Source organism: Schistocerca gregaria, chromosome 3 (genome assembly GCF_023897955.1).
Source record: "Schistocerca gregaria isolate iqSchGreg1 chromosome 3, iqSchGreg1.2, whole genome shotgun sequence".
NCBI lineage: Eukaryota > Metazoa > Arthropoda > Insecta > Orthoptera > Acrididae > Schistocerca > Schistocerca gregaria.
Genome location: NC_064922.1, coordinates 391,317,515 through 391,345,016, shown reverse-complemented (window position 1 = coordinate 391,345,016; position 27,502 = coordinate 391,317,515). Strand labels below are relative to the sequence as shown.

Genomic DNA, 27,502 nt, shown 5'->3' with positions numbered 1-27,502 from the left:
CTGGTCTGCAAAGTGCTCCCATCACCCCAAGAGCCATCTACATACGTACATACTCCGCAATCCACCACACCGTGCGTGGCGGAGGGTACCTCATACCACAACTAGCATCTTCTCTCCTTGTTCCACTCCCAAACAGAATGAGGGAAAAATGACTGCCTATGTGCCTTCATACGAGCCCTAATCTCTTATCTTGTCTCTGTGGTCTTTCCGCGAAATGTAAGTTGGCGGCAGTAAGATTGTACTGCAGTCAGCCTCAAATGCTGGTTTTCTAAATTTCCTCAGTAGCGATTCACAAAAAGAAAGCCTTCTTTCCTCTAGAGACTCCCACTCGAGTTTCTGAAGCATTTCCGTAACTCTCGTGTGATGATCAAACCCTCCAGTAACAAATCTAGCAGCCCGCCTCTGAATTGCTTCTATGTCCTCCCAAACACTCAAGCAGTACTCAAGAATAGGTCGTATTAGTGTTTTATAAGTGGTCTCCTTTACAGATGAACCACATCTTCTCAAAATTCTATCAATGAACAGAAGACGACTATCCACCTTCCCCACAACTGCCATTACATGCTTGTCCCACTTCATATTGCTGTGCAATGTTACGCCCAAATACTTAATCGACGTGACTGTGTCAAGCGCTACACTACTAATGGAGTATTCTTTTTCCTATTCGTCTGCATTAATTTACATTATCTATATTTAGAGTTAGCTGCCATTCTTTACACCAATCACAAATCCTGTCCAAGTCATCTTGTATCCTCCTACAGTCACTCAATGACGACACCTTCCCATACACCCCAGCATCATCAGCAAACAGCCGCACATTGCTATCCACCCTATCCAAAAGATCATTTATGTAGATAGAAAACAACAGTGGACCTACCACACTTCCCTGGGGCACTCCAGATGATACCCACACCTCCGATGAACACTCACCATCGAGGACAACGTACTGGGTTCTATTACTTAAGAAGACTTCGAGCCACTCACATACTTGGGAACCAATCCCATATGCTCGTACCTTATTATGGAGTCTGCAGTGGGGCACCGAATCAAACGCTTTCCAGAACTCAAGGAATATGGCATCCGTCTGATACCCTTCATCCATGATTCGCAAGATATCATGTGAAAAAAGGGCGAGTGCATTCCGCCGGAGTGATTCTAAAGCTGTGCTGATGCATGGACAGCAACTTCTCTGTCTCAAGGAAATTCATTATATTCAAACTGAGAATATGTTCGAGAATTCTGCAACAAACTGATGTTATGGATATTGGTCTGTAATTTTGAGGATCCGTACTTCTACCCTTCTTATATACAGGCGTCACCTGCGCTTTTTTCCAGTCGCTCGGGACTTTATGTTGGGCAAGAGATTCATGATAAATGCAAGCTAAGTAAGGAGCCAATGCAGTAGAGTAATCTCTGTAAAACGGAAATGGAATCCCATCAGGACCTGGCGATTTATTTATTTTCAACCCATTCATCTGCTTCACAACCACAGGGATGTCTGTCACTATGTCCTCCATATGGGAACCTGTACGAGACTCAACCGGCGGTATGTTTGTACGATCCTCCTGTGTGAAAGATTTCTCAAATGCTAAATTTAAAATTTCAGGTTTCATTTTGCTGTCTTCCGTTGTCAGGCCAGACTGATCAGTGAGTGACCGGATGGAAGCCTTCGACCTGCTTACCGATTTTACATAAGACCAGAATTTCCTTGGGTTTTCAGCAAGATCTTTTGCTAAGGTATGGTAGTGGTAGTGGTTGAATGCTTCCTGCATCGCTCTTTTTACAGCAGTACGAGTCTCTACTAACTTTTGCCTGTCATTCTCCCGATCTTTCTTGTACCGCGAGTGAAACTGCCTTTGCTTCCTGAGCGTTCTCCGAATTGCACTGTTAAACCACAGTGGGTCTTTTCCATCTGTAACCCACTTTTTCGGCACATACTTGTCCAATGCGTGGTTTACAATGTGTTTAAAATTTGCCCATAATTCTTCCACGTCCATCGTACCGGAAGTAAATGAAGTCGATTCATTTACTAAGTGGGATGCTAACAACTGCTTATCTGCTCTTTCTAGTAAGAATACTCTCCTAGCCTTCTTGACCGACTTTTTAACTTTCATAACCATAGTCGTAATGACAACATCATGATCACTAATCCCTGTCTCAACACTGACACCGTCAATGAGGTCTGGTCTGTTCGTGGCTACCAGATCTAAAATATTTCCATTATGTGTTGGCTGTCGATTTAGCTGCTCAAGACAGTTTTTGGTTAATGTGTTCAAAAGTACTTCACACGACGGCTTGTCTGTACCACCTGTAATGAATCCATAGACATTCCAGTCTATATTAGGTAGGTTGAAGTCAACTCCGACTAATATAGCATGATCCGGGTACTTCTGCGATACAGAATGTAGACTCCCTTTGAATGATTCTAGAACTGTCACGGTGGAACCTGGTGGCCAGTAATAACACCCCACAATTAACTTTATTTCCCCTAGCCCTGTTAAACGTGTCCAGATAACTTCACAATCACACTTTACTTCGACCTCAGTAGACACAATATTTTTGTCAACTGCAATGAAGTCACCACCTCCTACGGTGTCTAATCTGTCTTTGCGATACACGTTCTAACCCTCACTAAATATTTCAGAACTGTTCCATAAAAACACGGGAGAACTGCCGGATATCAGTAACTTTCTGCCACGATATTTGAGCACAGAGTCTTCTGGCCATCTTCAGGTGAGTGCCACTGTAGTAGTACTGGCGAGTACGCGCTGAGCTCCGCTATTTATAGCCTTCTGAGGTGACATTGCGCATGCGCTGTTCAGCGTGCGCGTTCATAACGGCTCCGTACGGTGCGCTTCACGCCCTCCACTGTGAAAGCCTGGCGTATCGGTGTCAGGTCGAATTCCATCTTTATGCAGATAACTACGTCAACTACGAAGTTTCTCAATAACAGGATTCCAAGCAGAGTTCATATGATAAACGGTTTCTCGATTGATGAGAGTCTCGTTGTCAGACAATCTTATTTCCACAGATTCATTGATAATCGAGCTCCAAATGTTTGATTAATGGGCCAAAATTTTTGTGTCGTCGTAATTCATGGAATGGTCTGTGGAAATACAATGTTCGGCGATTGCGTACTTGTGGTTTACGCAGGCCCAGATTGTCTTTAACAGATCCCACCAGTGATGAAATTTTGGAAGGAGGGCGAAAGATGACTCTCACTTGATACTTTCTCAATATTCTGCCTATCTGTGAAGAAATATTCCCAATAAATGGTAGATAAACAGTTGACCTGAAAGCCTCTTCCTCTTCCTTGTTCCGTCGTTTGTAGGTCTTCATCACTCTGTTCACTTGTGTAGGTGAAAAGCCATTCTTCAAAAATACTTTTTGCAGGTGTTCCAGTTCCGCTTGAAGACTGTCGGCATCAGAGATAGTATGGGCACGGTGGACCAAGGTTTTGAGAACGCCCATTGTTTGTGCTGGATGGTGGCAACTAGTAGCTTGTAGATACTGGTCTGTATCAGTGGGCTTTCTGTACACCGAGTGACCAAGTGTGCCGTCACTCTTCCGTCGCACCAAGATGTCTAAAAATGGCAGACAACCATCTCTCTCTATCTCCATGGTAAACTTTATGTTTTCGTGTATGGAGTTCATGTGACGTAAAAATTCTTGGAGACGGTCCAGACCATGAGGCCACACTATAAAAGTGTCGTCAACGTACCACCAAAATACTGTCTGTTTAAAAGTGGCAGAGTCGATTGCTTTCTCCTCAAAATCATCCATAAATGGATTGGCTACCGGGGGAGACAAAGGACTCCCCATGGCGACACCATCAGATTGTTCGTAAAATTCGTTGTTAAATATAAAATATGTAGAGGAGAGAGTATGCTCAAACAACGCTGTAATGTCTGCACCAAACATATTGCCAATGGGGTGTAGTGAGTCCACCAGAGACAACTTTTTTGAAGAGTGAAACCACATCACAACTGACCAATAAATCACTACTATGCAGTTGTAGTGACTGAAGTCGACTGATAAACTCACCAGAATTCTTTATGTGATGTGCACACTTGCCTATCATTGGTTTGAGCAAAGATGCCAAGAATTTTGCTAGGTCGTAGGTGGCTGCTCCAATGTTACTCACAATTGGACGTAATGGCACATTTTCCTTGTGGATCTTGGGCAGAGCATATAGCCTAGGTGGAACTGAACTGTTTGGTTTCAGTCTTTTGATGACCTCCTTTGGTAGAGAACTATTTGGTAAAAGTTGTGCTGTTTTTCGCACTACTCGGCTTGTGGGACCCTTATCGATTTTGCGATACGTTTAATCACATAATAAAACATTGATCTTATTAATATATTCATCCCTTGGTATGAGGGCAGTAGCGTTTCCTTTGTCAGATTTTAAGACTACTGTATCCACATCTGCTCGTAAGTTACGGAGGGCTATCCTCTCCATGGGCGAGATGTTATTCTTCATTGGTGCAACCCTGGTCAATACACGGCAAGACTCTCGACGAACTTCCTCCGCTTCATCTGTATCAAGACGGCGATCAGCTTCTTCGATGGCACTGATGAAATCCACTAGTGGTGGTGCAACAGGTGTAGGAGCAAAATTCAGTCCTTTTGCTAGCACAGACACAGTCGCGTCATCTAAAGTTTTCCTTGTCAAATTAACAACAGATCGTCGAATTGGAACTTCCTGCTGCATCTGTTTAGAAAGTCTCTCAATCTTGGCAGATTGCCTCATCACAGCTTTATCATGGCTCCAGTTTGCTTTATCCCATGTCACACCATCCACCCAGTCCTACGACAGAGAAGATAGTCTTGCTGGCAATTCCAAATGTATGTGAAACATGTTCTTTGATACAGAATCCAATTCACGCTGAGTGAAACGAATCCTTTCTCTCACCAAAGCCATGCTTGCTTTATATTTGATGTTGTTTGCAGCAGTGGTATTTATGAAATGCACAATTTTGGCAAACGTTGGAATAATTCCCTTGTCTCTGCAAGTTAATAAGAATATCAATGAGCTCAGCAGCCTCGCTCTTCTTTCACATAACTTGTCGAATCTTTGAATACATTCCATCACTTCCTCCCCGTAGAGTTGCTTGATGTGATGTTTAAACCTTTCCCGGCGTACTGATTGTTCCATAAAAACACGGGAGAACTGCCGGATATCAGTAACTTCCTGCCACGATATTTCAGCACAGAGTCTTCTGGCCATCTTCAGGTGAGTGCCACTGTAGTAGTACTGGCGAGTACGCGCTGAGCTCCTCTATTTATAGCTTTCTGAGGTGACATTGCGTACTGCGCTGCTCAGCGTGCACCTTCATAACGGCTCCGTGCGGTGCGCCTCGCGCCCTCCACTGTGAACATCACATTTCAGAACTTCCTATCTCAGGCTTCAGCCAGGTCTCAGTCCCGAGAATAATTTGTGAGCCACATGCTTCCTGGAGGGCAGTAATTTCAGGGACTTTATTCCGAACACACTGAAAATTTACTGCTAATATCTTGATAGTTGAAGTGTCTTTACACTGAGCGCATCCTGATTTCCCTGCCTGCACGTTGACTGGTGAGTGTTCATCAGAACACCTCGCACTCCTGCCTAGCCTAAGAAAAACCCCATGTGCATGCCACAAGTACTCTGCTACCCGAGTAGCCGCTTCCTTTGTGTAGTGCACCCCTGACCTATCGAGGGACTCCTACAATTCCCCACCCAATAGGCGCAAGTCTAGAAATCTGCAGCCAAGACCGTCACAGAGTCAACGAAGCCTCTGGTTGAGACCCTCCACTCAGCTGCAAACCAAAGGACCCTGATCCACTCTGGGAACGATGCTGCAAATAGAGAGCCCTGTTTGCACCCCGCGTGTGAGGCCAGCGGTCTTCACCAAATCCGCCAGCCACCTGTACGAACTGAGGATTGCCTCAGAAGCCAAGCGACAGGCATCATTGGTGCCGACGTGAGCAACTACTTGCAGTCGACTGCACGCCGTATGCTCGATAGCCACAGGCAAGGCTGCCCCCACAGGCCCCCCGGCAGACAAACCGAGTGCAAGTTGGATTTATTTCCAGCCCTGTACACTATTTCCCTAAAGGGCTCCATCACCGCCTAATGTTGGAGCTCCCAATAACCAGCAAGCCTTTGCCCCTGTGTGCCTGCTCGGACCCTGCTAAAGGAGCAGCCACCTGCCCACTGACAGAATGAACGGGCGTGGCTAGTCGGCCAGTCTCCAAATTGGCCCTCCCCCTCGAGCGACACGAACGCGTTGCAGTCCGCGACACGCCCTGTGGTGAGGGCGGCCACTACGCGCCGGGTACACTAGAAGGTGCCTCGGCGGCTGAGTCAGCGGATGCAGCAAGCGACGCCTGGGGTGTCTCAAGTCACGCATCAGACCCTCCGCCATCGCTGCACCTCGAGGCAGCAGCCTGAAGGCGGCTGAGCATGGCCAACAGCACGCTCAGCTGCTCGCGAACTGCGGCCAGTTCCTCCTGCGCCCGCACACAGCACGCATACACCCTATCCATCCTGCTGCTAATATGTAACAAATCCGCAAATTTATACTCTGCAGCTATCAATAAGCAATATTACTCCTTTAAAATATGAGAATATGCAAGGATTTTATGTAATTAAATATGCAAGCACACAAACACACGGAAAGGAATTAAGAACCAAACTACAAAACAAATATGAAAGCTAAATATGCAACTTGCTACTGCACTGATACTTCACCAGTGGCTGCTCAAGGCTCACTGAGCTGTGTCAAAAGCTTCAAAAGAGTGCCCCCTTCATCACCCAGTACACCCCAACTGGAACAACTGAACTACATTCTTTGCCAGGACTTGGATTACCTATTGTGATGCCCTGAAATGTGGAGCATCCTACACAATATCCTTTCCACCCATCCTGAAGTGGTGTTCTGTTGCACATAAAACTTCCATAATGTTCTATTACATCCTATGTCACTTCCAATACCAACCCGTTGCCAGAGGGATTACATCACTGTGAAAAATCCAGGTGAAAGACCTGCCCAATCCACCCAAAGATCTTCCTATTTCAGTCCTGTCACAGGTTTATCTTATCCCTGCAAAAGCAGTCATCTTGTATTTCAGCTCTGCTGCAACCACTGCACAGCTTTTTATTCTGGTACTACTACCAACCTGCTGTCCATCTAGATGAATGGTCACTGTGAAACTGTGACCCAGAGTAAAGTAGACCATCCTGTGGCACACAATGCAGCTGAACATAACATGCTTGAACCCAATGGCTGCTTCACAACATGGGCAATTCGGATCCTCCCTTCAACCACCAGCTTTTCTGAGAAGCATAGCTAGAAGTTTTCCTTACAAAACATTCTCCACTCCCAAAATTATCCAGGCCTCAACCTGTGGGAACTATCTGTCCCCACTCCCTCCGCCTAACAGTTTCTACCTCCTCATCCTTTCACCTGCTCTCTTCTCACATTCCCTCACCCTCTTTGTGTGCTGCCCTTTGCTAATGTAACCACCTCTCCTCTTCCCTTCCCAGCTCCTTTCCTATTTTGCTCCCACTTGTTTTTCTCCCCCCCCCCCCCCTTCCTGGCCCCCACACCACCACCACCACCACCACCACCACCACCACCACCAGACAATACTTCTGGCATGGTAAGAGTCTTTTTGTTTTGCCTGTGTGCGATGCAGCATGTCATCTTTATGGTGAATAGCATCTGTTTTATTGCTAATATTGTCAGTTAGATATTTTTTTGCTTGAACTTTATGGTGAGTGTCTCTTGCAAGGAAGAGCCCCTGCACCAAAGAAGAATGCTGATGTGGTGATAATTGGTAAAGATCAAGATACGGATCCCGTAATACCCAAATCCTAGAGACTAATTTGTTGTTTAAACATTCTCAGTAGGAAATAAAGATGATGATGACAGAAGGTTGCAGGGATCAATGTGTGGATCAGAGTTTTGGGATGTGGAATTGGAGCCCATACTACAAAAGTTACATGACAGCAGTAATGGAAACAATCTGGTAGCATTTGCCATTTGTTGTAAGTGGGACTTCTGTAAGGATTATGGAAGGCAAATGTAATGCAGCACTCCATGAACTTGAAGGATGGAATCAAAGTGTCAAATTGTTCCTAGCACACAGAACAATGCCTCTCCTGCGGGAAGGGAAAGTAGAAAGACACCCTAAAATAAAATTAAATGGTGTAATGATTTGAAGCCACGCTGTAACAAGGCACCTCACGAAACTACACATCTCCTGCAGCAAGGGAACATAGCGAGAGACCCTAAAATAAAATGAAATGGTGTAAAGATTAGCAGTAGTGAGATATCTATGTGTACTCCTGGACAGATGTCAACTTTGCAGATTATATAAAGGAGACAAGCACGAAAGCTACAACCATGTTGAACAAAATTTTAACCATTACAAATAGACAGTTTCAGCTTCCCTTGAAAACAATGAGAAAATACCACCAGTCTATATTAGCATCAGTCATAGGATATGATGCGAACATTTTGGCTCATAGATTGCAGCTCATTAATGAGAAGAGTTCAGCGAGGAACACTGCTAAAATTAATGAATGCCTGCTGCACTACCATGAATGACGCTTTGTTAATAATTCTAGGTATATACCCATTGGACTTGAAAATTAGGAAAAAGGGAGCTGTCCATTGGTTAAAGAAAGGCAATCAAATGATACTTGGATCTGAGATCAATACGATAAAGTTAATGAAAGATATCATATTATAACTGTAGCAAAATGAACTAGACACTTCACACAGACAGGAGAACCTGCAAATTACTCACTAATATTAGGTAGAGACTAAAAATGAGATTTCTAAACCTGTTGAGTAGACTGATACATAACCTAACTGGTCATACCTTGTACACTCCATATCTATACAAAATGAAAAGACAGATGAACGATAGTTGCACCTGGGGCACTATTAGGCACTAATTGTGGGACTGCACAATCTACAAAGTCGTGTCAGGTACTGGCCATCAAGCATTAAGAAAGTTGTGATTCTTGAGTTTCTCCCGGCGTATTTTATAATCAAAATATCCATGGGTGTACTGCCAGTCTACAGTGTCCAACGGCCACAATATTTCGGCAATCAGACATGTCGCCATCATCAGGTGAACTGACGGACTGAGATTCGTACGCTATGGCTGCTCAGGGGGGAACTAGATTCGATCGCAACGGCGGTCGATTTAAATACCCTCCGCCTGCGACGCACTCCCTCCTCCGTTCGCGCTCCGTGCTACGGTTAAGTGGTGGAACAGATAGCGAGGGCGTCCGAGATGTTGGTGTGATGACTCTGTCCACCGTGGTCATCACAACTATACGTTTGCTCGATTTACTCTTGATTAACCCAATCGCTGGTTCCCAAGCCTTGCTAAGATTAGAGCCACAGTCACGGTTTATGAGGTCGTCATTGGTGGGAATTTCGATGGCCTCTCTAACAACGCTGTCCCAGCATCTCGACTTCTGTACCAGAATCCTCGTGCGTTCATACTCCATAGCGTGATTTTCCGACAAACAATGTTCAGTGACCACCACCTTGCTCGGATACATCTGGGTTTGTATAAGAAGTCAACGCACACTGATCTGTATTTGCACCCAGACAGCTAGCACCACCCTTCACAGAGGAATGGGGTACTTAAAACTCTAGTACATAGGGCGCGCACTCTCTCTGACGCAGAGAGTCTACCCCAGCAATTGGAACATCTGAGATGCGTACCGTTAAGGATTGATTCCGTGAACACCAGAGGCACACTCGACGTCGGCGGTCGCTGAACATTGTTTGTTGGAAAACCACTCTATGGAGTATGAACGCACGAGAATTCTGGTACAGATGTCGAGATACTGGGACAGCATTGTTAGAGAGGCCATTGAAATTCGCACCAATGACGACCTCATAAACCATGACTGTGGCTATAATCTTAGCAAGGCTTGGAAACCAGCGATTGGGTTAATCAAGAGTAAATCGAGCAAACATATAGTTGTGACGACCAGGGTGGACAGAGCCATCACACTGACGTCATCTCAGACGTCGTCGCAATCTCGCAATCTGTTCCACTGCGTGACCGTAGCACAGGGCGCGGATGGCAGAGGGAGTGCGCCGCCGGGGGAGGGTATTTAAATCGGCCACCGCCGCAACCGAACCCAGTTCCCCCTGAGCAGCCATAGCGTACAGATCTCCGTACCAGCATGTTACAGGAGCTCAGTCTGTCAGTTCACCTGATGGCGACATGTATGATCACTGAAATATTGTGCCTGTTGGATACTGTAGACCAGCAGTACAGTGGATATTGTGATTATTAAGAAGGTTGATTCCAAAGTAGCACTGAGGAGCAAGTCAGCGTGGTGCGTCTTGGACAATACTGTAGCTGCAGTATCCAGGAGGGCCAAGGAAGATTTTATGAGGCATTCAACCACATGTCAGCATGCTGCCATCCCAGCTAGACAACATACTCTATGGGTGGAGAGAGAACAACTGAGGTCTGCAACCACAGAATGAACTGGTTTCTGAAGAATGTAGGTTGTGTTGGTTCAGGTGACCATGGAAGTGGATTAGAAGACATAACAGTGAATTGTGGAATTGCTTGTTATAGTGGAAATGCTGCTGACATTGCCCGATGGCCAAGGACTCCAGCAGACAATGCCTGTTAACCGGGATAATAGGGCAGTTCTGGTAGCAGACCCAATCATCTACATGTTAAGTACATCAAAATAAATGAACAAAAAGAGAGCAATTTCTGTAGTGCTAACGGTAGTTTGGTATTGGTTATGGGTTTCATTGTAGTTTTGTAATACTAGAACTAGTTGCATTAATTAAGTACCATGAATACCCCTGCCACCTTTAGAATTTGAAAGAGTGTTCCATGCAACAGCATCAAAAGCTTTCTCTGTGTCTATAAATACTATAAACATAGGTTTGCCTTTCCTTAACCTATGTTTTGTGAGAAGTCATACGGACAGTATTGCCTCATGTGTTCCTACATTTCTCCAGAATCCAAACTGATCTTCCCTAAGGTCAGCTTTTATTACCAGTTTTTCCATTCTTTTGTAAAGGATTCTTATTAGTATTTTGCAGCCATGACATATTGAACTGATAGTTCAGTAATTTTCACACCTGTCAGCACCTGCTTTCTTTGTAATTGGGATTATTATATTCTTCTTGTAGTCTGAGAGTATTTCGCCTGTCTCAATACATCTTTCTCACCAGATGAAAGAGTTTTGTCATTGCTGGCTCTCCCAAGGCTATCAGTAGCTCTAACGGAATGTTGTCTATTCCTGGGGCCTTGTTTTGACTTAAGTCTTTTAGTGCTTTGTCAAATTCTTCATGCAGTATCATATCTATCCTCTCATCTTTGTCTTTGACCTCTTCCATTTCCATAATATTGCACTCAAGTACTTCTTACTTATGTATAGATCCTCTATATACTCCTTCCACCTTTCTGCTTTTCTTAGGATTGGTTTACCATCTGAGCTCTTGACATTCATACAGGTGGTTCTCTTTTCTCAAAAGGTCTCTTAAATTTTACTGTACTCAGTATCTATCCTACCCTAGTGATATATGCTGTGCATTCTTGAATTTATTCTCTAGACATTCCTGCTTAGCCATTTTGCACTTCCTGTTGATCTCATTTTTTGATGTTCGTATCCACTTTTGCCCACATAATTTATTGTGGTTTTTTAATTTTCTCCTTTCATCAATTAAATTTGATATCTCTTGTCTTACCCAAGGATTTCTACTAGGCCTTGTCTTTTTATCTACTTGATCCTCTGCTCCATTCACTATTTCATCTCTCAAAGCTAGCCATTCTTCTTCTATTGTATTTCTTTCCCCTGTTCTTTTCAATCTTTTCCTAATGCTCCCTCTGAAATCTTCTACAATCTTTCATTCTTTCAGTTTATCCAAGTCCCATCTCCTTAATTTATTGCCTTTTTGCAGCTCCTTCAGTTTTAATCTGCAGTTCATAACCAATAAATCATGGTCAGAGTCCACATCTGCCCCTGAAAATGTCTTGCAATTTAAAATCTGGTTCCTAAATCAATGTGTAACCCTTATATAATCAATCTGAAACATTCCAGTGGCTCCATGTATACAACCTTCTCTCATGATTCTTGAACCAAGTGTTCGCTATGATTAAATTGTGCTCTGTGCAAAATTCTACCAGTTGTCTTCCTCTTCCATTCCTTTCTCCCAGTCCATTCTTATATAAATATATTATTATTGGAGGAAATGTGATTTGTGTGGTGTATTTTAGTTTCTTAAGTAATAAGTCTGTAATGGTGTGCAATAAATGTGTAAATTATACAGTCTCCTCTCGTTTTATAGAACTTTCATTTAGAAAATAAGTGACTTTCATTGCATAATGTGAAGATCAGCTACACGATTCACATTTATAGATCTTGGATGTTATCCACCATAAGAGCATTAGACCGGTCACAATGAGTTACTAAAATCAGTCCATACCTAGTCTCTGCGGCAACACACAAATTGCCTCTGGCTGCTTCTCATAGTGTGATAAACATATAAAGTTTGGTCAGTGCCAGTTGTCTTGTGTCAGTAATATGACTGTGTGATTATTGCAACAGAAATTTGACAAAAAAGGAATTTTCCACCTGAACAAAAGAATACTGAGAGGAACTTCATGTAGCAGACATTTCAGTCTTTATAGAGGGATGTAGTGAATATCCTGCATGACTGATGATCAGTCCTGGACTAGACTTGGACATGCTGGGGTACAACAAGATAATCATCCAATTTATAGTTTCTGTAAAAAGGTTTTTTGTAGCATTTTATCTGTATTGGCATTTTATAGTGCTTACTGATGGGTCTAAGCTGGGGGGAGAGGGCATGTCAAGTATTCTATTGTTTTCCCCTCGTCATGTTATTATAATCTGCCTGCTGAGCTATGGGTGATCAAGAATAGACTTGAACAAGATATGTTAAGATAGTGAGAAGTTTCCATCTGCTCAGTCACCTAGCTAATGTTAGAAGCAGTCCAGTGAATGTACCCAGTAGAAAAACTAGTCTAGACAATGCAAAACACTATCCTTCTCCTACAAAGACAGCAGAAAATGATAGAATTCTGCTGGATGCTAGACACAAGGGAACTGAGGAAAACAAGATAGCAGATACAGGTGCCCAAGCAGCACTGGATGACTCAATTGCTCACTTTAGTGTCTCGTTACAGACACAAAGTTTGATGTCTGCATGGGAGAGAAACTTACATGAAGTGCCAAAAAACTATAGTCAGTGAGCTGACCATGGTGCACTTTCTCCCATGTTCACCAGAGGGATGTGGTAGTTCTCACATGCCTCCTTGTAGAACTTTGTGCACTGACATGTACACTGAAGAGCCAAAGAAACTTGTATAGGCTTGCGTATTCAAATACAGGAATACGTACACAGGCAGAATACAGCACTGTGGTTGGCAACGCTTGTATAAGACAGCTCATGTTAGAATGGTTATTGCTGCTACATTGGCAGGTTATCAAGATTTAAGTGAGTTTGAATATGGTGTTATAGTCGACACACGAGTGATGGGACACAGTATCTCCGAGGTAGCGACGAAATGGGGATTTTTCTGTATGATCATTTCACAACTGTACTGTGAGAGTATCAGCAGTTTGGTAAAACGTCAAATTTCCGACATCGCTGCGGCAGGAAAAAGATCCTGCAAGAACCGGACCAATGATGACTGAAGAGAATCATTCAATGTGACAGAAGTGTAACCCTTTCATAAATTGCTGCAGATTTCAGTGCTGGGCATGCAAACCATTCAGTGAAACATCATTGGTACAGGCTTTTGTAACCGAAGGCCCACTCGTTTACCCTTGATGACTGCATAACACAAAGCTTTTTGCCTTGGCTGGGCCTGTCAACACCGACATTGGACTTTCGATGAATGGAAACATGTTGCCTGGTTGATCAAATCTCATTTCAACTTGTATCATGTGGACTGGCGTGTGGGTTTGGAGACAACCTTATGAATCCATGGACCCTGACTGTCAGCAGGGGACTGTTCCAGCTGGTGGAAGCTCTGTAATGGTGTTGGGCATATGCAGTGAGAGGGGGCCCCTTGATACATCTAGATACGACTCTGACAGGTGACATGCATGTAAGCATCCTGTCTGATAACCTGCTTGTATTCGTGTCCATTGTGCGTTCTGACAGACTTGGGCAATTCAAGCAGGACAATGTGATACACCACACATCCAGAATTGGTACAGAGTGGCTTCAGGAACACTCTTCTGAGTTTAAACACTTCCGCTGGTCACCAAACTCCCCAGACATAAACATTATTGAGCATATCTGGGATGCCTTGCAACATGCTGTTCAGAAGAGATCACCACCTCTTCGTATTTTTACAGATTTAATGGACAGCCCTGCAGGATTCATGGTGTCAGTTCACTCCAGCACCACTTCAGACATTAGACAAATCCATGCCACGATGTACTGCAGCACTTATGTGTGCTCGTGGGGGCCCTACATGATATAAGACAGATGTACCAGTTTCTTTCTCTGTTCAGTGTATAATCTCCTCTGACCAGATGATCCCCTGGTGTGTTCAGCTTGTTCAGTAGTTCTCAAAGTGCACCAAATTTTTTCATCGTGTTCTTTTATGTGCTGGCAGGGGAGAAACTTACTAAACTTACTATATGTAACATACCATATACAACCGTCTTTCATGTGTGTATTTTGCCGCCACTTGGTGAGTAGATTTTTTTATCTATCTGATTAAATAACTTTGTCAATAATTGATTGTTTTTGTTGTTACCACATATTTTGGATGGTAGTAGGACAATTGCAACTTTTTTTACCTTAATGTGGAATTGGAACTGCTCCCCATGTCAACTGGGCAGAGATTTAATTTTTTTTGTTGCGTTTGATTCATCCTATTACTATGAAGTGGCTTTATTGGTACTGAAAGTCTTTTCAGAGATATTGGCAAATTTCTATTCATATTCTTGTGTAAATATCTAGGCCTTATGATGAGTATTACTTACACTCTCCACACTAGCTACTGATAACTTTGCTATTAGGGATAAAAACTCCATACATGTGTGAGTGAAAGAATTCAGGCAGATTATTTTAAGGCAGTAATGAAACTCATGTAGTATGCGAAGATCAGGCTCATAATTAATCATTTACTGTCCAAACATATCAGATGCCATTTAAAATGTCTTATATGGATGGAAAAGCCTTAAAATGGATGAAAGAGCAGTAGTGATAATACACTTCTGGTCACAAACATCTCCAGACAGTAATTGCTTAGTGGAGAGAGAAACAAGATATCACAATAAATATAAAAATTTTCACCCTGAGGAAGATAATTTGTAATTGTAACATATACATCAGAATATCTTCATCCCACACAGTCTTATACTGGTCATAACAACATAACAATTCTCTTTGTTGTAGTTTTAATGTGTTCACACTCTGAGCAAGTTCTTAGGAGCAGTTGATGTGCGCCTGTTCCTTTTTTTTATTATTGCCTTTGACATGGTGTGAAACTCTAATCTTCCTTCAAAATTATTTATTGGATTACTTCACACTTTTTAAATATTTAAGGTTTGCCCACAGCTAGGGACACTACAAATATTTAAAAAAATCTGGTCTGGCTCAAATATGCTGAGTTTGTTCTTTTGTTATGTAACATAATTCATTAGTTAATGTAATCATTTCTCTGTTCCATAGATAAAGTAATTTAAATTTATTGATTGAGCAATCGGACACATTGGTTAAAGTACTGGACTTGAATTGGAAAAAAAACAGGGCTCACATCCCAATCAGCCATACTGATTTATGTTATATACAAATGCAGGGTCTTGCAGCGACTTGAATTATTTAAACCTTTAAATTTCTGAGAAGTTTAGAAAAGTCTTTCACAGACATTATCAAGTGTCATCTGACTGCTGTGTGGTCAGTAGCCTCCTTGTTATATAGATATTTGCTATTGTGATGTCATTGGTCCTCGCTCATGAAAGGATTGAAATTAAAATAGTGGCAGACACCCTCAGTAAAGATAGAAGTTGCAGCTCAGTACAGCCTGCAATATTGAAGTAGGTGAGGCACTTGCGGGATGGAAATATTGCCTCATTTGCTGCGAACTAACCATGTTGATATCACCATCATTGCCACAACTGTGTAAGGATAAGGCCATCAACCACATGGCAGTCAAATCACCACCTGACAGTGACTGAGGAATACTTGACTAAAAGCTTATGCAAATTTAACCACTCCAGAGGCTGGAACCCTATAAAAGTTTTTACTGATTGTAGCTTTACAGTGATTATCCTAAACTGCTTAAGGTGAATGCTCTTTTCAGAAGGACACCACTGATTGCATTCCCCATGAAATCTTATTCTCTCCATTGCCTAGGGCCTTGTTAGTGTAAATCCTAATTAGCCTCTCCCCCCCCCCTCTCTCTTTTTTTAATTTGTCAAAGAAAGATTGTCTATCACAATTCTTTGTTAAAGTTATTAAGCTGCAATACTGTGTTTCAGAGGCAAAAGTGTGAAATTGTCTTTGATCTCCCATGTTTAGAGCAGTTATTGGCATAAGGTGCATCCCAAAATTCTTGTGGATTTGAATATTGCACCATAAAGAATCACAATACAAACTTCCATCACTAGGCACCCCTAGTTGTGTTGTGTAACTGACAGGCAGCCACATGACTTCACTTTGAATGCGTCAGTGTGAACATTATATAGGGTGCTGACAGGAGTGGAGCACCAGTCATCATGGACACTTTAAGATGACAAAAGAGCCTGTTTGCCAAAATATCGTGCAGTAATTAATACATGACCCAGCCAGACACCTGAGAGTTCTACAACATTGTTGTTATTGGTTTCTTTACACCATTATGTAGTGTGTATGTGAATTTATAAACGACTAATTTGAAGGAATGAGTATCTCCAATAGGTTTTAAGCTCCACAAAGCTGCAGCTGAAACTCGCTAAGGGAGGCTTTCATGAGCAAGCTTTGAGCCAAATAAGAACATTTAATTGGTTTAAGTGATTTAAGATGTCTGAGAATTTGCAGAGGATGACAAAAACATTTGCTGGCAGTCATCACACACAACTTCGGAAACCACTTTGAAAATGTGTGAAGCAATCCACAAGAAAAGAAGGCAGACAACACATGATGTTTGTGAAATCACTGTAATTTCGTACAGGACATGTCAAAAAGTTCTAGCTGATGAATCAAACGGGAAATTAATTCAAGTGTAGCTCGTTTCTCATCTGTTAAATGTCAACCAATGGGACCAGTGGGTGCAGGTGTGCACTAAATTCCAAACAAGATTTCTAGATGATCGAAATTTCCTGTCCAGGGTCTTACCTGCTAATGAATCATGGCATACTGTTAAGACTGAATGTCTCTGAAGAAACAAATGTCATGTGCATAATACACAGTATGTGTATCCCTCGGAGGGCTAAATTTCAATTTTCGAACCATTACTGATGGCATGGTTTCAGTTGCATAATGTTCCAGTGTCCAAACATTTTCCGACATAGGATGAATAAGTCTGTAAGCATTAGGATGCAGAACTTCTAAAATTTCAAATAGTCCTAAAACAAAACAAAAAAAACTCTCTTTTTATAGCCTTAGATTACTCATAATTTTTTGTCAGTACCAAATCTCCCACTCTAAATTGTGTAGCATTCAAATTTCTGTCATGTCTGCTTTTTCTTACTGTGATATAATCGTATGTTTTTCCTTACCACATCTTGTCTCTCATCAGACAGGTCTGTACAAACAGGATAATTAAACAGTTTGTTTAATAAATTGGCAGGTTTCTTCCATAATGTTCTTCATAGGGTGTATGTGCTTTATATTCCTTTCTCTAACAAAATCTTTTCAAACATTTGATGTGAACTGGCTATCATTATCTGGCACACTAGCTTTTGGTGCACCCACCGTTTGAAAGAAATCTTGAGTGATATTATGAATAATCTACTTACTATTTGCCTTTTTCAAAGGATAAAGTTTAACTAATTTTGAAAATAAAGCTACCATTAACTTTCTTTTGAATGAGGCAGTTGCCCAGATAAAACCATTCCAATGTGTTCTGATTGTTTTTTGGTTTAATGTTTTGCTTTAAACCTCAGTGTGTTTGATTTGTAGTCTTAACCCTTTAACATCTGTCACAAGAAACTACACATTTCTCCACTGTCCTTGAAATATTGTTAAAAATAGACCTTTTCCTGGTTTTCTGAATACATTTTGTAGTGTCACTGTGAGTCAAGCTCTGTTGTATGTATTTAATAAGTGTGTGTATGTGTTGCTCCAGCCAGCAGATATTCCAACTATCTGAATCTATGTTGCGTTTTCTAAACAAAATTCCTTTATATACCTGATAGTACTGTTTGACTTTATCATATCACTCAATTTACCTGTTGTTGTTGTTGTTGTTGTGGTCTTCAGTCTTGAGACTGGTTTGATGCAGCTCTCCATGCTACCCTATCCTGTGCAAGCTTCTTCATCACCCAGTACTTACTGCAACCTACATCCTTCTGAATCTGCTCAGTGTATTCATCTCTTGGTCTCCCTCTACGATTTTTACCCTCCACGCTGCCTTCCAGTGCTAAATTTGTGATCCCTTGATGCCTCAGAACATGTCCTACCAACCGATCCCTTCTTCTAGTCAAGTTGTGCCACAAACTTCTCTTCTCCTCAATCCTATTCAATACCTCCTCATTAGTTATATGATCTACCCATCTAATCTTCAACGTTCTTCCATAGCACCACATTTTGAAAGCTTCTATTCTCTTCTTGTCCAAACTAGTTATCATCCATGTTCCACTTCTATACATGGCTACACTCCATACAAACATTTTCAGAAATGACTTCCTGACACTTAAATCTATGCTCGATGTTAACAAATTTCTCTTCTTCAGAAACGTTTTCGTTGCCATTACCAGTCTACATTTTATATCCTCTCTACTTCTATCATCATCAGTTATTTTGCTCCCCAAATAGCAAAACTCCTTTACTAGTTTAAGTGCCTCATTTCCTAATCTAATTCCCTCAGCATCACCCAATTTAATTCGACTACATTCCATTATCCTCGTTTTGCTTTTGTTGATGTTCATCTTATACCCTCCTTTCAAGACACTGTCCATTCTGTTCAACTGCTCTTCCAAGTCCTTTGCTGTCTCTGACAGAATTACAATATCATCTGCAAACCTCAAAGTTTTTATTTCTTCTCCATGGATTTTAATACATAACCCTAATTTTTCTTTTGTTTTCTCCACTGCTTCCTCAATATACAGATTGAATAACATTGGGGAGAGGCTACAACCCTGTCTCACTCCCTTCCCAAACACTACTTCCCTTTCATGTACCTTGACTCTTATAACTGCCATCAGGTTTTTGTACAAATTGTAAATAGTCTTTCACTCCCTGTATTTTACCCCTGCCACCTTCAGAATTTGAAAGAGTATTCCAGTCAACATTGTCAAAAGCTTTCTCTAAGTCTACAAATGCTTGAAACGTAGGTTTGCCTTTCCTTAATCTAGCTTCTAAGATAAGTCATAGTGTCAGTATTGCCTCACATGTTCCAGTATTTCTACGGAATCCAAACTGATCTTCCCAGAGGTCGGCTTCTACCAGTTTTTCCATTTGTCTGTAAAGAATTCGCGTTAGTATTTTGCATCTGTGACTTATTAAACTGATAGTTCGGTAATTTTCACATCTGTCAACACCTGCTTTCTTTGGGATTGGAATTATTATATTCTTCTTGAAGTCTGAGGTTATTTCGCCTGTCTCATACATCTTTCTCACCAGATGGTAGAGTTCTGTCAGGACTGGCTCTCCCTAGGCTGTCAGTAGTTCTAATGGAATGTTGTCTACTCCCGGGGCCTTGTTTCGACTCAGGTCTTTCAGTGCTCTGTCAAACTCTTCACACAGTATTGTATCTCCCATTTCATCTTCATCTACATCCTCTTCCATTCCCATTTTCACCCCCACCCTCCCTCTGTAGTCTAGATAATGTGTCCATAAGTACATCGCCCTTGTATAGTCGCTCTATTTACTCCTTCCACCTTTCTGCTTTCCCTTCTTTGCTTAGAATTGGGTTTCCATCTGAGTATTTGACATTCATACAAGTGGTTCTCTTTTCTCCAAAGGTTTCTTTTATTTTCCTGTAGGCAGTATCTATCTTACCCCTAGCGAGATAAGCCTCTACATCCTTACATTTGTACTCTTACCATCCCTGCTTAGCCATTTTGCACTTCTTGTTGATCACATTTTTGAGATGTTTGTATTCCTTTTTGCCTGCTTCATTTACTGCATTTTTATATTTTCTTCTTTCATCAATTAAATTCAATATTTCTTCCGTTACCCAAGGATTTCTAGTAGCCCTCGTCTTTTTACCTACTTGATCCTCTGCTGCCTTCACTACTTCATCCCTCAAAGCTACCCATTCTTCTTCTACAGTATTTCTTTCCCCCATTCCTGTCAATTGTTCCCTTATGCTCTCCCTGAAACTCTTTACAACCTCTGGTTTAGTCAGCTTATCCAAGTCCCATCTCCTTAAATTCCCACCTTTTTGAAATTTATTCAGTTTTAATCTACAGTTCATAACCAATAGATTGTGGTTAGAGTCCACATCTGCCCTTTGAAATGTCTTACAATTTAGAAACTGGTTCCTAAATCTCTGTCTTACCATTGTATAATCTATTTGAAACCTGTCAGTATCTCCAGGCTTCTTCCATGTATACAACCTTCTTTTATGATTCTTGAACCAAGTGTTAGCTATGATTAGGTTGTGCTCTGTGCAAAATTCTACCATACGACTTCCTCTTTCATTTCTTATCCCCAATCCATCCATATTCACCTACTATGTTTCCTTCTCTCCTTTTACCTAAATAACTTTTTACCACCTTCCATTCATCATCATTTGTAGTAATCTCATTTTCTTCCTTAATATAATACCTTTGATGTACATCATTTTGAAATTCTAATTGCTTTCTTCATTGTCATTCCCATTTTCACCCCCACCCTCCCCTCTGTAGTCTAGATAATGTGTCCATAAGTACATTCTGTTTTACTTTGATGGACTATGCTGTGCAATCAAACTGTTATAGATATGCTGCCAATCTCATAATTTACTGTGATATAATTTTCATTCTTGAATAGGAATAACATAAGACTTTGTGGCTTGTGTATACAATTACTTTGTTCCCAAATAATTTATTTCTAAATTTCTTGAATCCTGGTACTAATTCCTTTTCTGTAATGATGTAGTTTCTTTCATGTTTTTGTAATGTTCTGCAAGCAAAACTTATATTATGGTGTTGAGTTGTCCCACTAATTAACACCCCTTGAACTAAATGAGCTCCCAGTCCATAATCACCGCTGCCTGTCATCAAATAAAATGATAAAGACAAATGTGGTCTGTGTGATATCTCACTGTTGCTTAACTGATGTTTAATTTCATCAAAACTTGCGTGATAGGCACTAATCCACTGTTATACACTATTTTTATTTGATAAGTTATGTAAACAAGGTGCATTAAATGGTTGTGTTTTGACATACTTCCAATAAAAATTACATAAACCATAGAATGATCTGAGTTTCTTTTTTGATTTTGGCTTTGGGAATTTTGTAAGAGCCAAAAACTTGTCATTATCAGGTAGAATCCCCTCCTCACTTATAATGTGCCCAAGGAAATTCAATTGTTTCACAGCAAATGTACATTTTTCCAACTTCAGAGTCATAATTCTTCTCTAAATTTCTTCGCTACTTCTCTCAATGTTTCTAAATATTTTCACCATGTTTTATTTGGTATTAAAATTTTATCAACATAAATGACTAATTACGACTGTAACTCGCTTCCCAAGGCATTGTCCAAACTCTTATCAACTCAGCAACAGAAACATTAAGTCCAAAAGGTAAAAGGTACAACACTGTATTGAAATGATTTGCCATTATAAAGAAATGCAGTGTATTTTCTAGATTCAGTCTGAAGTGTAATCCGATGCAACACATAAGTGTAGTCTAAACTGGTAACCCCCCTGCGGGTTCGGGGGTAAGAATAGGCCCGCGGTATTCCTGCCTGTCGTAAGAGGCGACTAAAAGGAGTCTCAAATGTTTCGGCCTTATTTGATGGTCCCCTCTTGGGTTTGACCTGCAATTTTCAAAATTTCTGTTGTTAGTGTGTGCCATTTGGGGAAGGACGCCTTACGTGGTGTTTTTCTATTGGTCCATTGTGCACCACCATCTTGCATGATATCTGTTGTCGTGTGGCGGGATTTACACCCCATGTCTTCTGGGTTGCCTCCTCGTCTTGTGCACAATCCCCTTCTTAGCGCCCACGACAACTGTGGACCCTTTCAACACCTAAAATCCAGCACGGTAGCTAGTCCGTTGTGGTGGGGTCGTCATGTACCCTCTTGGTGGTAGCCCCCTGACCACGCAGGGATCGCACTACAGATGCCAGAGCTGTTTCCTCCCCATGCATGCCAAGGAGTATGTGCCCATCTTGTCTGAGGCACGGGGACTCCGGGCAATGGGATATCGGCCAGGTACCCGTTGCTTTGGCTGGGTTGCGCCCTTGGGGAGAGCCCTCGTTCGGAGTAGGTGGCATCTGGGCAGATGTGGCGCAATGAAGCACAATAAATCTCACCAAGCTGGTGGTCGCACTGCCACCAGCGTCTCTAAGCGAGGCAGAATTGAATTTGATGCTGCACAATATGACCCTCAGTCATTCCCCTCATTGGCTGCGCCGTGGGAGGGACGCAGATCTAGTGCCAAGCCGGAGCCTTATGTACCACAATACCTTGTCTCCAGCAGGACTGATGGTGACTCCTTTCTTTCGACAAAGCCTCTGTTTTTTGTGGAACACCTGGAGGATAAGTTTGGGGAAGTGGCGGGGTTATCTAAAATGAGGAATGGGTCCATCTTCCTCAAGACGTCCTCCCGAGCCCAGTCACGGGCGTTGCTCTTGTGTGATAAGCTGGGAGACGTCCCTGTTACCGTCACTCCCCACAGTAGCTTAAATGTAGTCCAGGAGATTATTTACCATCGCGACCTCGTGTTACAGTCCGACGACGAGCTGAGAGCTGACTTGGAACGACGTGGTGTGCATTTTGTCCGTCGTGTACACAGAGGACCCAAGACTAACAGGGTGGCCACCGGTGCCTTTATCTTGGCCTTTGAGGGTGCTGTATTGCCTGAGAAGGTCAAGGTAATGGTTTACCGTTGTGACGTCAAGCAATACATCCCTCCTGCGATGCGGTGCTTCCAGTGCTGGAAGTTTGGGCATATGTCCTCCCGTTGCCCATCCAGCGCCACATGTAGAGATTGCGGACGCCCCTCTCATCCCGATTCTCCATGTGCGCCTCCGCCCGTCTGTGTCAACTGTGGGGAACACCACTCTCCATGCTCGCCAGACTGCCCCGTTCTTCATAAGGAGCGGAAGATAATGGAATTTAAGACCCTGGACCGGCTTACTTATCGCGAGGCAAAACTTAAATTCGAAAGGTTGTATCCTGTCCCACTTCGAACATCCTATCCTGCAGCCACGTTATCATCGCCCTCGCGGGCGGCAATTGTCGCCTCATCTGTGCCACCTTCAGTGGGCCCTCGGGGCCGTACATCTCTGTCTGCCCCCCTCGTGTCTGGGGGCAAGCCTTCCTCTGTTGCCCCCTTAGCAGTTGGGGGCAAACCCTCTTCTGTCACTCCCCCCGCACATGCTTCGGGAGTGACATCTGCTCCAAAACCAGGGGGCTCGATCCCTCCCCCTCCCCCTCCTTCTCCGCCGCCGTTGCCTCTGCCGGTTCCTCTCTCGCGGAAGGGGTCCCTCGGGGCCCTCCCTTCTTCCGTTTCTTCTCCTACCCTGCCGGATGTCAGCCAGTGGCTGAAAGTTCTGCCACCTGCTGGTCGTAGGGCTTCTGCGTCGTCGTCAGCCTCCGATGCTCCTTCAAAGAAACTCTCCCAGCCCTCTAAGCCAAAGGACAGAAGCGAGAAGAAGGAACGGAACGTGTCCAAGAAGAAGGACACTCCGGCGGTTTCAGTACCGCCTGCTGTACATAGTTCTGGCTCTGGGGATGAGGTGGAGATCCTCGCCTCTGCCGCGGATCTCGCCCTCACGGAACCCTCGGGGGGCCTCTCCTATGGACACAGCTGACTCTCGCCCGACTCTGAGGCGCTGTCTGGCTCTTAGTCGCCTTCACACCCTCCCAGTCTCTTCCTGCTTCCATTCTCCAGTGGAATTGCGGCGGTTATTTCCGCCACCTGCCTGAGCTCCGGATGCTTCTGAGTGTTTCCCCTGTTCTCTGCATTGCTCTTCAGGAAACTTTGTTTCCAGCAATGTGGACCCCTGCCCATCACAGTTATCGGGGATACTATAAGAACCGCGCTGTCTGTCAACGAGCTTCAGGTGGAGTTTGCCTCTTTGTTCACCACTCTGTCTGTAGCTCGCCAGTACCCCTTCTGACGCCTTTAGAGGCAGTCGCTGTCAGGATTGAGCTCTCGCCGGCTATTACTGTTTGCTCTGTTTACGTTCCTCCGTATGGGCAGCTCCCTCGACATGTCTTGGTTGCGCTACTGGCTCAACTCCCGCCGCCATTGCTGCTTCTGGGCGGTTTCAATGCCCACAACCCTCTATGGGGTGGGACTGTCTCTGATGACCGTGGTCGTGCCGTGGAGAATGTGTTGGCTCAGCTCGACCTTAGCCTCTTGAACACCGGTGCTCCCACACATTTCAGTGTGGCCCATGGCTCGTTCTCGGCCATCTATCTCTCTCTTTGCAGCCCCGGACTTGTCCCATCCCTCCACTGGAGAGTGCATCCTGACCTGTGTGGTAGTGACCATTTTCCCATCTATTTGTCACTGCCCCAGTGTCATTCTTCTGGGCGCCTGCCCCGCTGGGCTCTCAACAGGACTGACTGGCCGGCTTTTACTTCCGCTGCCACCATTGCTTCTCCCCCACAGGGTGACATTGACAAGGTGGTCCGTGTCTTGACCACATCAATTATTTCTGCGGCTGAGGCTGCCATCCCCCGCTCTTCTGGACTCCCTCGGAGGAAGGCTGTCCCCTGGTGGTCGCTGGAGTTTGCTGAGGCTATTCGCGACCGTAGGCGGGCTCTCCAGCGTCATAAGCGGCACCCGCCTCTGGAGACCCTCATCGCCTTTAAGAAGCTCCGTGCCTTGGCCCGTCGTCTTATTGCACGGCGTAAGCAGGAGTGCTGGGAGAGGTATGTTTCATCCTTGGGCTCCCGTGTCTCCCCGTCGCTCGTGTGGTCCCGCATCCGGCGGATTTATGGATACCAGACCCCTATGGGTGTCCCTGGAATCTCCCTGGACGGCACTGTCTGCACTGACGCTGCCGCCATTTCTGACCACCTTGCCGCGCACATTGCTACGAGCTCTGCGACTGCAACTTACCCTCCCGCCTTTCGCTCTCTAAAGGAGCACACCGAGCGGACGCCGTTATCATTCCACACACATCGTTCTGAAAAATACAATGCTCCTTTCAGCGAGAGGGAATTCCTCGCTGCCCTCGCCGATTGCCCTCATACGGCACCAGGACCAGACTGCATCCACGCGCAGATGCTGAAGCATCTCTCCAGGGACTGCCAGAGTCACATCCTCACCATCTTTAACCGCATTTGGAGCGAGGGTGTGTTCCCGTCGCAATGGCGAGAGGGTGTTATTGTCCCCATCTTGAAGCCCAGTGCGGACCCTCTGGCGGTGGACAGCTATCGTCCCATTACCCTCACCAACGTTTTGTGCAAATTGCTCAAACATATGGTGGGATGGCGTTTGTGTTGGGTCCTTGAGTCGCGCGGTCTCCTCGCACCATCCCAGGGTGCCTTCCGTCAGGGCCGGTCTGCTGCAGACAATTTGGTGCAGCTGGAATCTGCTATCCATACGGCCTTTGCCCGCCATCAGCATCTCGTTGCTGTATTTTTTGATCTGCGGAAGGCATATGACACAACATGGAGGCGTCACATCCTTGCTACATTGCGTGAGTGGGGTCTACGTGGTCAGCTCCCAGCTTTTCTTCAAAACTTTTTATTGCTCCGCTCTTTCCGGGTGCAAGTCGGTGTCGCCTCTAGTTCATCTTATACACAGGAAAATGGGGTCCCGCAGGGCTCGGTGTTGAACGTTTCCTTATTTCTAGTGGTCATTAATGGTGTGGCTGCAGCCGTGGGGTCGTCGGAGTCTCCTTCTTTGTATGCCGACGACTTCTGCATCTCATTTAGCTCAACGACTACGGGAGTCGCCAAACGCAGGCTCCCAGCAGCCATTCGCAAGGCGGCATCATGGGCTCTGACTCAAGGATTTCAGTTCTCTGCAGCCAAGACTCGAGTTATGCACTTCTGCAGGCGTCGGACCGTCCACCCTAATCCGGAACTTTACCTCGACGGTCACCTACTTGAAGTGGTGGACACTAGCTGCTTCTTAGGACTCGTCTTTGATGCTCGGCTCACATGGGTTCCTCATATTACTCAGCTGAAGCAAAAGTGCTGGCGGCACCTCAACGCCCTCCTCTGCCTGAGCCACGCATCTTGTGGTGCAGATCGCTGCACGCTGTTGCGATTGTACAGAGCCCTTGTGCAGTCCAGGCTTGATTATGGGAGCCTGGCCTATGGGTCTGCATCACCCTCAGTGTTGACGTTGTTGAACCCCATACACCACTGTGGGGTTCGGCTTGCAACTGGCGCTTTCCGTACAAGCCCCGTGGATAGTCTACTGGTGGAGGCCGGGGTTCCCCCGCTGCGGATTCGCCGCCACCGACTGCTCGCCAACTATGCTGTCCACGTGCATTGCTCACCGGGCCATCCCAATCATCGCCTGCTTTTCCCTGCCAGGGTCCTCCCTCTGCCCAACCGGCGACCTAGGTCTGGGCTTTCCATTGCTGTCCGCGTCCAGTCCCTGCTGTCGGAACTGGGGTCGTTCCCTCTTCTGCCACCCTTCCGGGTCCGCGCACCCACACCTCCCTGGTGTATGCCCCGGCTGGCCGGCCGCCTGGACTTGGCACGGGAACCCAAGGACTGGGTTCCGCCTGTGGCCCTCCGTCGCCGTTTTCTTGCGCTCCTCGCCTCATTTTCAGGCTGTGAGCCTGTCTACACTGATGGTTCCCTGGTGGATGGTCGTACTGCCTACACTTTTGCTCACGCTGCCCATGTTGAACAGCGCTCCTTGCCGGATATCTGAAGTATTTTTACTGCAGAGCTGGTGGCCATATTGCGCGCTCTTGAGCATATGCGTTCCTGCTCAGGTACGTCCATCGTCATCTGCAGTGACTCCCTGAGCAGCCTCCAGGCTATCGACCGCTGCTATACCTCTTCTCCTCTGGTATCCTTTATTCAGGAGTCTGTTTTTGCCATTACCTGCTCTGGTCGTTCAGTGGTCTTTGTTTGGACGCCAGGTCACGTTGGCATCCCGGGGAACGAACGTGTCGACAGGCTGGCCAAAGGGGCGATCGATGCCCCCACTTTGGAGATCGGCCTCCCGGCTCGTGATCTGCAGCTGGCGTTGCG

The 27,502-nt window shown here is 44.4% G+C and overlaps 1 protein-coding gene across 4 annotated transcripts in view; it reads left to right on the top strand.

Annotated features, from left to right (window-relative positions):
- The window catches only part of LOC126354191 (uncharacterized protein C16orf52 homolog B), an 85,774-nt gene that overhangs the window by 39,119 nt on the left and 19,153 nt on the right, over nucleotides 1-27,502 (top strand). For 2 of the 4 annotated variants that reach the window (XM_050003644.1, XM_050003645.1), the window contains exon 3: nucleotides 10,606-10,742. The exons of the other annotated variants lie outside the window; for them this stretch is intronic. In XM_050003644.1, coding sequence (XP_049859601.1) covers nucleotides 10,606-10,727 — 122 coding nt within the window. In that variant the 3' untranslated portion in view covers nucleotides 10,728-10,742. Of the gene's footprint in view, nucleotides 1-10,605; nucleotides 10,743-27,502 lie in introns of those variants that run through there. 4 annotated transcript variants of the gene reach the window in all.